At 38.1% G+C, this 15,513-nt stretch overlaps 1 protein-coding gene across 9 annotated transcripts in view; it reads right to left on the reverse strand.

Annotated features, from left to right (window-relative positions):
- Positions 1 to 15,513, reverse strand: part of KIAA1328 (KIAA1328 ortholog) — a 429,714-nt gene that overhangs the window by 260,417 nt on the left and 153,784 nt on the right. For all 9 annotated transcript variants that reach the window (XM_042239367.2, XM_027960769.3, XM_060405327.1 and 6 more), the window contains one exon: positions 3,532 to 3,659. In XM_042239367.2, the coding sequence (XP_042095301.1) occupies positions 3,532 to 3,659 (128 nt within the window). The remainder of the gene's footprint in view (positions 1 to 3,531; positions 3,660 to 15,513) is intronic.

Here is a 15,513-nt window from a genome sequence, read left to right on the forward strand (position 1 = left end):
GTAAAATAACTTTATTGGGCTACCGAGGGACTAAATGTTTTAATGTATGTTAAGAGCTAAGAACAGTACCAGTACATAGTATGTTCCACATTAAATATTGTTAAATAAAATTAAATATTTATTAAGCCAAAATATATTAGTCTCTGCGTGTACAAAAACCAACAGGACGCTTGTTTTCAAAAAAGCTTGGTGAAAGAGAAGGATGAATGAAGAGTGATTACAAAAGAATAAGAACGGTGCTATGATAGAGATGAGCAGTCTATTTGTGAGCACATGATGAGGACATCTAACTTCAGCACATCCTCAGAGTGCGCACAGCGAGTGATGCCCTTACTGACAGCAAGTAGACGTGTCCACCAGATTCACCCAGGTTCCAAGATGTCGAGTGAGAAAGTGCTTACCTTGGTTTAGCTAAAAGAAGCCTGTCACAAAGAACAAGTCAAGTAATATAGGTGACAACTGTCACATAGTGTTCAAAAGGAAACTTATTTTCCCCCTCCAGGTTCCAATCATAGAGCCTACAAGTGGCCTTACTTTCATTCAAACAGTAAAGCCTACAAGTGGTATGACCACCAGGCACTTCCTGAAAACTTGGTTTTAAATTTTTCTCATGATAAAGCTAAAATGAAAATTCAAAAGTATCTCCTTTTGAGAATATACTTTCTCCATTCCTTTGACCAACAATTTTTAATATCTGTTATTTTTTTTTAAGTTTTGCTCCTCAAGTTTAAGGTTTGGTAAGAGAAGCAGTGGCAGGCTGCTAGGGAAATGTCCAAGAGTCAGTAGTTTAAACATAAAACACTATTCCTTGAGGAAGTTTTACTCCCTCCTGCCTCATTTTCAGTTCACTTCAGTTCAGTTCAGTTGCTCAGTCTTGTCAACTCTTTGTGACCCCATGGACTGCAGCATGCCAGGCTTCCCTGTCCATCACCAACTCCTAGAGCTTGCTCAAACTCCTGTCCATTGAGTCCAGGATGCCATCCAATCATCTCATCCTCTGTTGTCCCCTTCTCCTCCTGCCTTCAATCTTTCCCAGCATCACGGTCTTTTCCAATGAGTCAGTTCTTCACATCAGGTGGCCAAAGTATTGGACTTTCAGCTTTAGCATCAGTCCTTCCAATGAATATTCAGAACTGATTTCCTTTGGGATTGACTGGTTTGATCTCCTTGCAGTCCAAGGGACTCTCAAGAGTCTTCTCCAACACCACAGTTCAGAAGCATCAATTCTTTGGTGCTCAGCTTTCTTTATAGTCCAACTCTCACATCCATACATGACCACTGGAAAAACCATAGCTTTGACTACACAGACCTTTGTCAGCAAAGTAATGTCTCTGCTTTTTAATATGCTGTCCAGGTTGGTCATAGCTTTTCTTCCAAGGAGCAAATGTCTTTTAATTTCATGCTGCAGTCACCATCTGCAGTGATTTTGGAGCCCAAGAAAATAAAGTCTGTCACTGTTTCCACTGTTTCCTCATCTATTTGCTTTGAGGTGATGGGACTGGATGCCATGATCTTATGTTTTTTGAATGTTGAGTTTTAAGCCAGCTTTTTCACTCTCCTCTTTTTAGAAGGAGATAGAAAAAGGGCTGGGCCTCCATAATCCAGATATCTTTAGAGTCCCCTAATGACTATTTCTTGACTCTCAGTTTTTATCCTTGTGTGTGTGTGTGTTAGTCACTTAGTCATGTCCGACTCTTTGTGACCCCATGGACTGTATCCCACAAGGCTCCTCTGTCCATGGGATTCTCCAGGCAAGAATACTGGAGTGGGTTGCCATATCCTTCTGCAGTCTCTACCCTTAACTACTGGCAATCGAAAAGTCCCTCTGCCTTTCCTCCAATACTCTGGTCAGTGTTTCTGTGCCCTGTAACGCCTATGCCATGGACAGGGAGGGAGTGGAAATGCAAAAGCAGAGCTCCGAAGTCTTAACTTCATGCTGTAGTTTTCTCTAGCCCACTCATGAGAGCAGTAGACAAGGGCCACCTTAAAGTACACCTGCCCTTTTGCGAAGTGGCAAAACAAACCAGACAAGCAAGATTAGCTGCTACCTTCTCTGCCTCATTTCACAGCCTAAGTTTTCAGAAAACAGAACCAAAGAAAATTTTTCCAAAGTTAGAATACAAATAAACCACTCATACTTTGGTTGTTTCTTATAAATATTGTAGACTTCAAAAAAGGGGGAGGATATATTAAAAGTATAAGATATACCACATTCCAGCAAAATTATTATTCTTTCTTTTTACTTGCCTCCTAGGTGGTGCTAGTGGTAAAGAACCTGCCTGTCAGTGCAGGGGAAGTACAAGATGCAGGTTCAGTCCCTGGGTTGGGAAGATCTCCTGGAGAAGGAAATGGCAACCTACTCCAGTATTCTTGCCTAGAGAATACCATGGACAGAGGAGCCTGGCAGGCTATAGTCCATAGTGGTCACAAAAAGTTGGACACAACTGAAGTGACTCAGCATGCAGGCAGGCATGTCAAAACTTGATGTTCAAAACTGGAGTTTTCTTGACCAAAACTGTTAACCCGTCTGAGACAGGTGTCTTTAGGTTGAATAAAACTTAGAAGGGTTAGAGAAAACCACTCAGGACTTGTTACTACTCAAAGGGAAAGGATAATCCTTGCAATCAATATAGAACCTGAATCTGTACAATTTAACAGAAAAGACAGGATAATCCTTCTGAAAGTTGTCCATCCATGCATAAATGGAAAATGAACCTGGGTAATGAAGAATTAGTAATAAAGTAGCTGTGCTCAACGTACTGAACCATAACCAGGATGGAATCTACTCTGATAATGGGTACATTATCAATGTCTTAATACTAATATGAGTGACTTTGACCCTACTATACATATAGCTTTTTTCCTACAGTGTTTCAATACAAAGGGTAGCCTTATCCATTTGAAGATTTAAGTTCATTTGGATGTGAAAAAGACAGCCGGTGTCACTTGCAAAGAGAAAGAAGTAGATCTTCAGAGCTTGTTTCACATCACAGCTGGCAGGGTTCTGAACTTTCATTTAACTATGTAATATATATTATTTGATGATATGTATACAAACGTTAATAAGCAAATGCTCATATATACTTATGTGATTAATAAGTATTTACAAATACTAAATCACATTAACTATTCCAGTTTCACTAATTAAAGCTTTTACAAGTCACCAAGTCACTTTTATTATTCTAAAACTCTGAACATGAATTAGAAGAGGTTTGTGAGTAAAAAAAAGCCCACCTGATTGTCACTAAGTAACAGAACACTGGGTTTTCTTGATCGCTCCTGCAGTGCTTCCATACAACCAGGAGCTGCCCTCCTGATGCAGAGCCTGGTCAAGGAATCATTCCTGACCTCTGGGCCCCAGAACAGGAGAGGAAAAGGAATAGGGAAGTAGATTAAACCAACTCAATCACACACTGTAATTGCACTTCTAAAGACAATGTATACAGTGAGACAATTAAAGTAAGAGGCCAAATGACTCTTCTGGCATCTGGTTGATCCATTAAAGAACAAAGTAAGAAGTAAGACACTTACCTGTTGTTCCTGCATTTTAGCAGCACCAAGTTCTGAGACAGACATAGTGAGCTTCTCCTGCTGTTCTGATAGATACTTCTGATAGAGACTTAGAAGTTCTTGGCATTCTTTATATTGTAACTGAAGAGGTGAGATTGCAAATTAAGGGAAAAAACTAATAAATGGACTTAAACTGCATCCAGCAGGGTAGTATTTCAGATTTCAACAAACAAAATAGAAGCAGAAATGCAACGATACTTGGTGAGAGTGCAGGTAAGTATAGTCATCAGATGAACATAGCACATGTATCCCCCTCAAAATCATGAAACAGTAATGTTTCAGAGAGTGACAATGTTCACCCTATTTAAATATTTCTTTCTCAAATCTTTAAATTTGAATAAATAAGAACAAATGCAAATACATGCAAAAAAAAGATGGACCCCCACCTCATAGCATAAATAAAACTAACTTTAAATGGATCACTGACCTAAACGTAATAGCTAAAACTATAAGTTTCATAAAAGCAAAATCTTTGTGACCTTGGATTAGGCAATGTCACCTAAAAGCACAGCAACAAAGAATAAATAAATTGGAGTTCAAATTCTAATACTTTGTGCTTCAAAGGACACTATTAGAAAATTGAAGAGACAACATCTAGAATTAGAAAATATTTGCAAATCATCAGGGGGTCGCAAAGAGTCGGACACAACTGAGCGACTGAACTGAACTGAACAAATGGTAAAGGTCTGGTATCCATAAATATGAAGATGTTATGTGCATGTTTATGCTAAGTTGCTTCAGTCATGTCCGAGTCTTTGTGACCCCATGAACTCTAGCCTGCCAGGCTCCTCTGTCCGTGGGATTCTCCAAGCCTAGAATACTGGAGTGGGTTGCCATGCCCTCCTCCAGGGGATCTTCCCAAACCAGGGATGGAACCTGTATCTCTGATGTCTCCTGCATTGCCAGGTCTTTACCACTAGTGCCACCTGGGAAGCCCATGAAGGTGTTACATAACTCAACAATAAAAAAGCTATCACCTAATTAAAAATGGGCAAAGGACTTTGACATTTCCCAAAAGAAAATATACAAATGTCTAAGCAGTGTAAGCAAAGATACTTTACATTATTAGCCATTAACCACTAGGAAATGCAAATCAAAACCATACTGAGATACCGCTTTGCATTTGCTAGGATGGCTATCATCAAAAAGACTGACAATAACAAGTGCTGGCAAGAATATGATGAAATCAGAACCCTCCTACATAGCTGAGGGGAATGTAAAAAGCTGCTGCTTTGGAAAATAATTTAGCAATGTCTCAAAAAATCAGACACAGTGTTTCCATAAGACTCAGCAATTCCACTCCAATTCTCCAAGAGAACTGAAAATATAGGTTCACATCAAAAACTTGTACATGCATATTCAAAGTGGCATTATTCATAACAGTGAAAAAAGTGAAAACAACTCAAATGTCTATCAAGTGATAAATAGATAAACAAAATGTGGTATACCTATAAAATGAAATATTTTTCAATCATAAAAGAAACAAAGTATCACTACATGCTACTGTATGAATGAACCCTGAATACATTAATATGCTAAAGAAGTTAAGACACAAAAGGCTACATATTCTGTGCATGCTACTGTTCTTGTTTAAAATACATCTTCCAATGAGCCAGGGCCAGGGAAAAGAAAACTTAATTCCAAGCATGTGTGTGTATTTGTGTGTGCTAAGTCACTCAGTCATGTTGACCCGACCCCATGGACTGAAGCCCGCCAGACTCCTCCATCTATAGAATTTTTCAGGCAAGAATACTGGAGTGGGTTGCCATTTCCTACTCTAGGAGATCTTCCAGATCCAGGGATTAAAGGCATGTCTCTTGCCCCCTGCATTGGCAGGTAGATTCTTTACCAATTTTAAGTATACCAGATCACAAATAAGAGTTATATTTACCCATGTTCATTTCCTGCCCCTTTCTCCAATTTTCTGAAATATTCATTATATGAATTAAAGGGCAGCGAGATAAATGTCCATAATAGGCAATCCCATATAGGGAGAAAGTATATTAGTGGTTACCAAAAGATGGAGGAGGAAAACAGGAAGCAATTGCTGATGGGTATGAGTTTTGTGGCGGAAGTAATGAACATGATTTAGAATTAGATGCTTGTCTTTGCACACCTTTGGGAATATACTCAAACCACTGAACTGTATACTGCAAACAGGTGATTTTTATTGTATGTGAATTATATCTCAATATAGCTGTTAACAAAAATTCAGAGTAGAAGTGATTAAACTGTTTTGGTCAAAGCAATCACTGCCTAATTTACATAGAAAGTTCTAACTATACTAAACATAAGATTATAATTAGATTTGGCTCTCTTTGGTTTTGCATGTCAGTTAACTCAATATTTCATTAATAAAAGCAACATTAGAAAATTTTCTTCCCATATACCTCCCTACGTGTTTTACAGTCTAGCATGTAGAACACGGCAACCTAACTTGGGGTTACCCTCTCCCACAGCTTCTCAAATTTGCAAAATACTCAAGAAGAAGATGCTCAAACTGCATAGATCAGGTGTCTGGGAGACAGGTAATTCTATTCATGGGTGAGTTCTCTGTTTCCTACTTCTCATTGTGGTAATTCCTTCCCCAGGCCCATTTTTCTCTCAGATCATTTCTGAGTCTCCCCTCAACACCTAATTATGAATGCTATTGGTATAAAATTACTGTCCAATGAGATTAGTCTGTATAAATACCTTTATAACAGGCCATCATGATTAAGGGTGGGAGTAGTATTTCTTAAATGTCAAAAATGGTGACTGGCTTCAGTATTCTTCTTAACATTTTCATAACCTAATCATTGCTCCTGGGCAGATTCCTATTCTAATAACTTTTGCCAATCCTGACTGCATAAATAACCAATTGCTTCATTATTCTCATTATTAACCTTTAACAATAAAGGAGCCAGAGATGGCTTGTAGGATAGGAGCTGGTTCATAATGAAAGGCTGGTTACTAAGCTAAAGAATATATTAAATAGAAGAGAATGTTTAACACTCAGCATCTTAAAAAACAACAATGACACAATATACAGTGGTCTAAATAAGCTAATATCTTCTCAAAGTCAATCTACATCAAACCAGGTTGGTTTTATATTCCCACACTTTTTCTTCGCAATCTCAAAAAGACAGGAATGATTTGTGGCGGTCCCAAGAGTCTCTGCCAACGATATGATGTATATAAAAAGAATTTTTTATTCTAGCTGTTACCATAGGCAATAATGTTTATAGTAGATGAACATATTAGCCTGGACACAGAATATGAATTTTATTCATGAAAAAGTTAGCACAATTATACAGCTTAAGAGTTAAATGTCAGCATTTGAAGGCAAATTATAGGCAAATTCATTTAAATACATGCTATGTGGCAGAATATAAAATAGGCAGTCCTAACTTTATCAATTTTTTATATCTGTATTGATTCACCAGATTTTGAAACGTCCTCCCCTTTCCTGTAAAATCCAAAATATATGTACATGCAAAACAGTAATTTTCCTTCCTCCCTAGCACAATGAGACTACAATCCTCCATCTGTAGAGAGATTTATGTAAGGAAAATGTGGGTAAAATGCCTTCTTAACTGATGGCGGGGGGATGGGAGATACTGAGAAAGAAGACATATTTAACTCAATCCTGGCCAACAGACGGGGCAGAATGCAACAGATGGATGAAATTCAACCTAAGGGAAGGTGTGCACCAACCACGATGTGAACCCAGCACTGCAGGTCTGCTCAACTGTGATTCAAGAGCTGAGAGAAACAGCAGTCCTTATGATCTCATTAAAGAAATAAAGCTTCCCAACAGAAAAATAAATGAATATTAAGCACTATCATATCAAAACCTAAACATCAAATTAATTTGCTGAAACAGCTGCTAGAAATGGTGATTCTGCAAAGCTTAAAGCCTTTAACCCCAAAATGCATTATATAGAAAAATACTAAAACTAGAGATTGAGGCAGAATGAATAGGGAGATGAAAGATTAAAAAACTCTGTGAGAGAAAAATCAAGGGTGGAAAAAGAAAGAACAGAAGACAGCATATGCTACTAGCATGTTGCCTAAGCAACTAACTGTCTTATTAAACTGGAAGCATTCTTCTGGTGCAGTGGAGACCACTCCCATTACCCCAGCCCACCCTTGCCTCAGATGCCTAGGACACCTGAATCTGGTGGTTTACTATGTAATTCCTGATCTAATACAAAATGAAATGAAGAAAGGTCTCCGGGAGAAGACAAAATAGAATATATATATGTATTTTTTTTTTCTGAAAATAAAACTCCTTTTTAGGGAACCAAGACTCCTTAGAAAAAAGACTGATTTCAATGGCTGGGACAGGGAAGGTACAAAGTGATCCTAAACTCTTATTCTAATGCAAGAAAGTGTTTAAAACAAATAGATGAGGGCATATCAAGAGAAACAGCAGCAGATCTAAAGGGAACTCTCAGTCCCTCTTGGCTCGGGCTTTTTGGCCAAATTTGGGATAAACTGAGCATCAAAAAGAATGACTCATTAATAGCAAATTAAGTAAACAAAAATTCACCAGTCTATTGTGATACTTCACAAAAGAAGAAAAGAGTGAAAGGGGAAAAAATTAAAGGCCTTCTTTATAGAAAAATGTTAATTATATAGAAGGAATGGTAAAATTTTTAAAATCACCATTTTGTAATCCCCAATGTAATAACTAATTTAGGTGAGGCTCATTCATTGATGCTAAATTCAGTAGGTAAAAGGTTAATAAATAAGAAATTTGTATGGTGTTAAGATTATTTATAGCAAAGAAGAAAATGACCTTTAAATGGTAAAATTTGGTAGTCATCACCTAAACAAAGTAAATTAATTTAGGATTACTAGTAGTGAAACAAGCAGAAATTATGTACTTCCTAGTGTCTGAACCAGGCAACATCACCTAAGACATATTTTTGCCAAGTATGCTTTACTTGAATCCAACCAAATCTGAAATCTAACTCCCATTTAACAGGAATTGAAAGAAACAAAAGGATAAGTTATACCACACGCAAACAATCAGACAAATCCACAATGTGGGAGATTTTGCAAAGCACTTGAACTCTTCAAAAAGTCAAGTTATGTGGAAGAAAGAGGGTAGATTAAGAGATCAAAGACACAACCAAATACAACCCATCAATCAGACTGAATTTTGGCTCAGGAAGAGAAATAGCTATAAAAGACATTCTTGGGACAACTAGGAGAATTGGAAGATAGACTCAGGAAAAGTTATTATAGAATTAATGCTTATTTTCTTAGGTGGTTTATAAAGAGAAATATTATTCTTATGTGTGTGAAACATTTAGGGTGACATACAACAGCTGCCACTTTAGGGAAGAAAAAGCGCAAAATAAACTTTATATCTGTAAGTAAATTAATTTATATAAATGTATAATAGAACTAAAACATAAATATGTACATAGATTTGTGTGCATGTATATATATACATATATAAATAAACATATGAGGAGGCAAAGCAAAAAGAGCAAAATGTCAACAAGTGTGGAATCTTGGGAGGAGGTATAGGGTGGTTCATTGCATGAGTTTGTTAACCTTTCTATATATTTGAAATAGGTTGGTAGGTGCCCAACATGCTACTGGAGAAGAGAGGAGAAATAACTCCAGAAACAATGAAGAGATGGAGCCAAAGCGAAAACAACACCCAGCTGTGCATATGACTGGTGATGTAAAGTCCAATGCTGCAAAGAACAAGATTGCATAGGAGCCTGGAATGTTAGGTCCATGAATCAAGCAAACTAAACTGGAAGTGGTCAAACAGGAGATGGCAAGAGTGAACATAGTCATTTTAGGAATCAGCGAACTAAAATGGAACAGAATGGGTGAATTTAATTCAGAAACATTATCTCTACTAATGTGGGCAAGAATCCTTTAGAAGAAATGCAGATGACACCACCCTTATGGGAGAAAGTGAAAAGGAACTAAAGAGGCTCTCAATGAAAGTGAAAAGAGGAGTGAAAAAGCTGGATTAAAACTTAAAACAGTCAAAAAACTAAGATTATGGTATCTGATCACATCACTTCACTGCAAATAAAAGGAGGAAAACTGGAAGCATGGCAGATTGCTCCATAGCTTTAAAGCTATGACAAACCTAGACAGCATATTAAAAAGCAGAGACATTACTTTGCCGACAGAGATAATACTTTGCTGACAAAGGTCCATTTAGTCAAAGCTATGGTTTTTTTGGTAGTCGTGTATTCAGAGTTGGACCATTAAGAAGGCTGAGCACCAAAGAATTGATGCTTTTGAACTGCGGTGTTGGAGAAGACTCTTAGGAGTCCCTTGGACTGCAAGGAGACCCAACCAGTCTATCCTAAAGGAAATCAGTCCTGAATATTCATTGGGAGGACTGATGCTGAAGCTCCAATACTTTGGCCACCTGATGTGAAGAACTGACTCATTGGAAAAGACCCTGATGCTGGGAAAGATTAAGGGCAGGAGGAGAAGGGGACGACAAAGGATGTGATGGTTGGACAGCATCACCGACTCGACGATGCCATGGACATGAGTTTGAGCAGGCTCAATGAGCTGGTGATGGACAGGGAAGCCTGGCATGCTGCAGTCCATGGCGTTGCAAAGAGTCAAACACAACTGAGCGACTGAACTGAACTGAACTGATATATTTGAAAACTGTCATGATAAAAAGTTGTAAAAAAAAAAAAAACCTTCTCTGTGTTCTTTTTGTTTTCATAGTATATTAAATGAAATGAATCCTGGAAAAGGAGTTTACAGATGCACTGGGTAGGAAGGAAGGAGAATAACCTTGGCTGAAAGGTCATCCGGAGCAAAGGACAGAGAAAAGAACCCGATTTGCACAGTAAGGGAACTGCAAACACGACAGCATGGGTGGTTGACTGGTTGAGAGTAAGGAGAATGAGTGAAGAGGTTTCAGAGACACAGGGGCCAGATCTTGAATGTTATACTAAGTTGTTTGAATTTTATTTTTATGGAACCCATTGATATCTTACAACCAATTTGTACGTTGTAAAGATCCCTTTAGTAGGAATGTGAAGGGTGGATTGGGAGGCTTGAAGATAGAATGAAGGAAACCAGCTAGAATTGGCTACAACAGTCTAAAGGAACAGATGAGAGGGGTCCGAGGTGAAGTAATAATAGTAGGAAATAGGGGGGATTTGTCCGAGTTGAAGTAATAATAGTAGGAAATAGGGGGGATTTGGCTGAAGAGGGAAATTTAAGACAAAATCAGCTTATGAATGGAGTAGAAAATTGTATGATGCACATTTCCATTTTCCAAGATAGGCAATGAAGAACAAACAAAAGGTATGGGGGAAGGGGTGGAGCTTTAGACACACTGAGTTGGAGATGCTTGGGGAGCAATTCACTGAGATGCCCAACTGGGACACTTGAAGCCCTGGGCCTGGAATTCAGAGAAGAGGTCTCAGCATAAACAGAGATTTGGGAATTAATCATTTTGTATGCGGTGGCCAAAGACATGAGAATGTTTAACACTGTCTAGGAAAGTATTCAGTTTTGTTCATTTGTTCGTTCTTTCATTCATTCAACAAATAAGTATCATGAGGGCAGGAATACTTGTTTTGTTTACTGCTGAATTCCTTAGCCTACATAATAGGTGCTCAATAAATATTTATTGAATAATATTTACTGAGTACATTAATACCCCAGACTGTGCCAGGTACTGGACACACAATGATGAACAAGACCAACACTGTCTTCTGCAGGGAGCTTGTCATCCAGCGAGGAGGGCAGGTAAGCAAGCACATACTTAAGATAACAGAGAATGAAAGCATCAGCAAGAACACTAATGTAGTCCTATGCAAGTACTTCCTAAGGGGACCCAAATAACTGAGGAACCAGGAAAACCCTTTTGGAGAAAGAAATGTTCAAATTAAGAGAAGAGGGCCAATGTAACAACCACATGTAAAGGGCAGGCAGAGAAGAGGAACTGATAAAAAGATGTGTCAACTGGGCCCAGTGCTGCAGAGGCCACACCAGTTAAAGGTGACATTAAGGCAGCTACAGTGACTCTCGCCAGAATACAAGTTTGTTCACAACTAAAAAGCCTCTTGATGAAAGTGAAAGAGGAGAGTGAAAAAGTTGGCTTAAAGCTCAACATTCAGAAAACGAAGATCATGGCATCCCATCACTTCATGGGAAATAGATGGGGAAACAGTGGAAACAGTGTCAGACTTTATTTTGGGGGGGCTCCAAAATCACTGCAGATGGTGACTGCAGCCATGAAATTGAAAGATGCTTACTCCTTGGAAGAAAAGTTATCACCAAACTAGACAGTATATTCAAAAGGAGAGACATTACTTTGCCAACTAAGGTCCATCTAGTCAAGGCTATGGTTTTTCCTGTGGTCATGTATGGATGTGATAGTTGGACTGTGAAGAAGGCTGAGCACCGAAGAATTGATGCTTTTGAACTGTGGTGTTGGAGAAGACTCTTGAGAGTCCCCTGGACTGCAAGGAGATCCAATGAGTCCATTCTGAAGGAGATCAGCCCTGGGATTTCTTTGGAAGGAATGATGCTAAAGCTGAAACTCCAGTACTTTGGCCACCTCATGTTAAGAGTTGACTCATTGGAAAAGACTCTGATGCTGGGAGGGATTGGGGGCAGGAGGAGAAGGGGACGACAGAGGATGAGATGGCTGGATGGCATCACGGACTCGATGGACGTGAGTCTGAGTGAACTCCAGGAGATGGTGATGGACAGGGAGGCCTGGCGTGCTGTGATTCATGGGGTCGCAAAGAGTCGGACACGACTGAGTGACTGAACTGAACTGAACTGAACTGAACAACTTCCCCCACTGTTTTGATAGATTCTATTTCACTTCAGAGAGAAGATCCTGGAAAGAAAGAGCTGTTTTTACTCAGGGTCACCTTGTTCCATCCATTAGTCACAAGCTTTCAAGGAAATCTAGGACTCAAAGAGCTTCACTATGGCAGGGACTCCCTTCACTCTGTACCCCAACATACTACTTAATATATAAAGACAGCACATACTGTATATTCTGCTTAAAATGTTTTGCCTGATCCTCATTCTACGAAATTCCTCCTTATCCCTTCAAACTTAGCTTTATGTCACCTTTTCCTCCTAACTTTGAACTTCAGGCAGAGTTAAGTACTTTTATTATAGTAAATAGATACAGCTAAAACTATATGATTATATTACTATCAGTTGAAGTGGCCTGTGTGTTTCTGAAATCATAGTATATTAAGCTTGCTATTTCTTTGATACATAGCAGTCATTTTAAAAATGTTACAGGAATGAATAAAGGCATAAAAGTAAAGGAATGAAGGAGGGCCTCAATTTCATGTGAGGTTTGGATCTGGAATCAAAACAAAGCAAAGATACGCTGTGTGGTCTGAAGCCAAGAAGACACCTAAAAATACAAATTTATTAAAAACTTTAAATTGTTCTGACATCACAAGATTTTCCTATATTGAAGCAAATATGGTTTCTGATCGTGTTATATTTCTCACTGTACAATCACTACCTTATTTTCCTTTTGAAAAAAAGGGGCACATTTCCTGAGATAAACACTGAAGTCCAAATTATATATCTAGTTTGGCACTCAATGACAATTTTTGCAAATGAAAACAGAGTTGTTTGTAAAAGAAAAACTGATACCAAGATGCACTGATGAGCAGAGCTAGACAAAAATTTCATATGAATGTTGATACCCTTTTATTAAACTGTGATCTGTACTGGGGTACAACCCACTGATACAAGTCTGAAATTTTCCATCTAATTAAAAGAGAAATTCATGGCAAATTAGGTGCATGGCCACAGTGTTTTTCAATTTCCTGACGATAGTAACCTGTTAGGAAGGGAAATAAATCTCCAAATCAAACAGGGGAAAACTCGATGTTATGGACACTTACAAAGGAAAGAAGCGTCAAACACCTCACCCATTTTCTTCTGGACTCTACTTGTGCTGTTTGAAAACCACAAGCCATTGAAAGATATCTAATTAGAGTATATATTAATAACTAGCTTTCTGGGAGTTTTCTTAGCATTATAGTCTTTACCTTATTTCTTGCAGAGTCACAGAAAATGGGGCAGAGACAGACTTGGAACTAAGAGTAAAGCTTTACATCATGTCTTTGCTCAGATCACTGAACTCTGAGGTTTTTCAGAAAATAAGCTATGTAAATGAAGACCCAAAATTTATCTCTCTGACTTTGAAGGTAAATATGCTTATTTAAAAGTTCATATGCAGACACCTTAAAAAGCAGGCTATCAATGTACTAGGTTGCTTAGAATTTTAACTTCTTAATACCAGTTTCCTTTCCATATAACACTCTAAGGATACATGTCTTTTCAAGAAATCATGGTAAACATTAAAGACAAGGTTGCAAAAACATTTCTAGTGAAAGTCACACATTTTATCTAGCTTCTAACCTGCTTAAAACATATCTTTTTTGTAAAGGTCCCATGTTGCAACTAGACCTGCAGGAGAAGTATTTAAAGCAGCCATTTGGAAGCCTGCTTTAAATCAATACAACTTTTCTTGAAGAAGCCAGCCTAGAACTGTAGAAAAGAAGGTTGTTATCACACCCCTCCCTCACTAGAAGCTACTTTATAAGGCAAACTATGGTAACAATGATGAACACTTGAACATTTCAAATTTCCAAAGGGGTAAATTCCTGACAACACAGACCACTGAAAAGAGTTTGCACACTAAGCTCCCTAAACTGAAGAGAATAGGCTAAAAGCACCTTAGAAAGCAGTCATCTCATTCTGCTCCCTACCTTCAAGAAGAGGAGTTTTGTTCTTGTAATTAATTTAAAACCCTTCATGAACTATCAACATCAATATATATGACACGCCTCTCTCTCTTCATATGTCTTTATTTGTCTGCTTGAACTATTTATGCTGCTGTGTAAGATCATCCATTTCTGAGTAGAAATATAAAATGACTATAAGAGGTCCCTTAAATCTCTTTTCCACACTAAGTAATCCAGGGGCATTATGCTTCCCTTATAAAGTTCATCTTCCAGCTCTTGTCAGCTTTGTGCTTGTCATCTCTCCCTTTTTCAGTTCCTTATTAGAGTTCTTTTAAGAGTCAGACAGACCACCATCACCTATTGCACAATTAAATGCTTACAACCAGGAACAGATACCTGAATTAGAATATTTGAAGACATTTCCCGAGATTAAACACTGAGGTCCAAATTATATATCTAGTTTGGCACTCAATGACAATTTTTGCAAATGAAAACATATTTGTTGGTAAAAGAAAAACTATACCTCAGTATAACCTCTGCTGAGGTATAGGACACTTCTAAGTGCTTTAAAGAAATTACCATATTTAACCATCATCAAAAGACAAAAAACAAAGTACTATTATTAGCCTTATTTTACAAATAAATTTGCAGCCCAGAACGGCTAAACACTTACCCAAGGTTAGTCACTCTGCCAGTGAGCTGAGGTTTAAAGTATTGTACACAGGAATCACCTGTGAATCTTGTTAGAAAGCAGATACTGATTCAGAAGATCTGAGGTAGGGCCTAAGGTTCTACATTTCTAACAAGCTTCTGAGGGATGCTAATCTCTGGTCCAGGGACCACACTGTGCATATCGTCTCCAAGACCCTCCCAGCCTCCTTCTTTACTTTGAAGTGTAATACATTATTAAACTTCTGTGCTTCTTCTCTTTAACCTATCCTTACAACATGATGCTTTTTCTCTTTTTGGTCAATTGTTCCAGTATTCTTGCCTGGGAAATCCCATGGACAGAGGAACTTGGCAGGGTACAGTCCATGGGATCGTAAAGAGTCAGACACAACTGAGCAACTAACACTTTCACTTTTGTTTTGGGAAAAAAAGTATACAGAAATACTTTTCTATTGTGGCTGACTACTGAAGTCATAACAATTAGCAAGTATTACCCGTAGGGATGGGGAATTTATATTGGAAGAAAGTCCACAGAAAAAAAACA

Source organism: Ovis aries, chromosome 23, assembly GCF_016772045.2.
Source record: "Ovis aries strain OAR_USU_Benz2616 breed Rambouillet chromosome 23, ARS-UI_Ramb_v3.0, whole genome shotgun sequence".
Taxonomy (NCBI): Eukaryota; Metazoa; Chordata; class Mammalia; order Artiodactyla; family Bovidae; genus Ovis; species Ovis aries.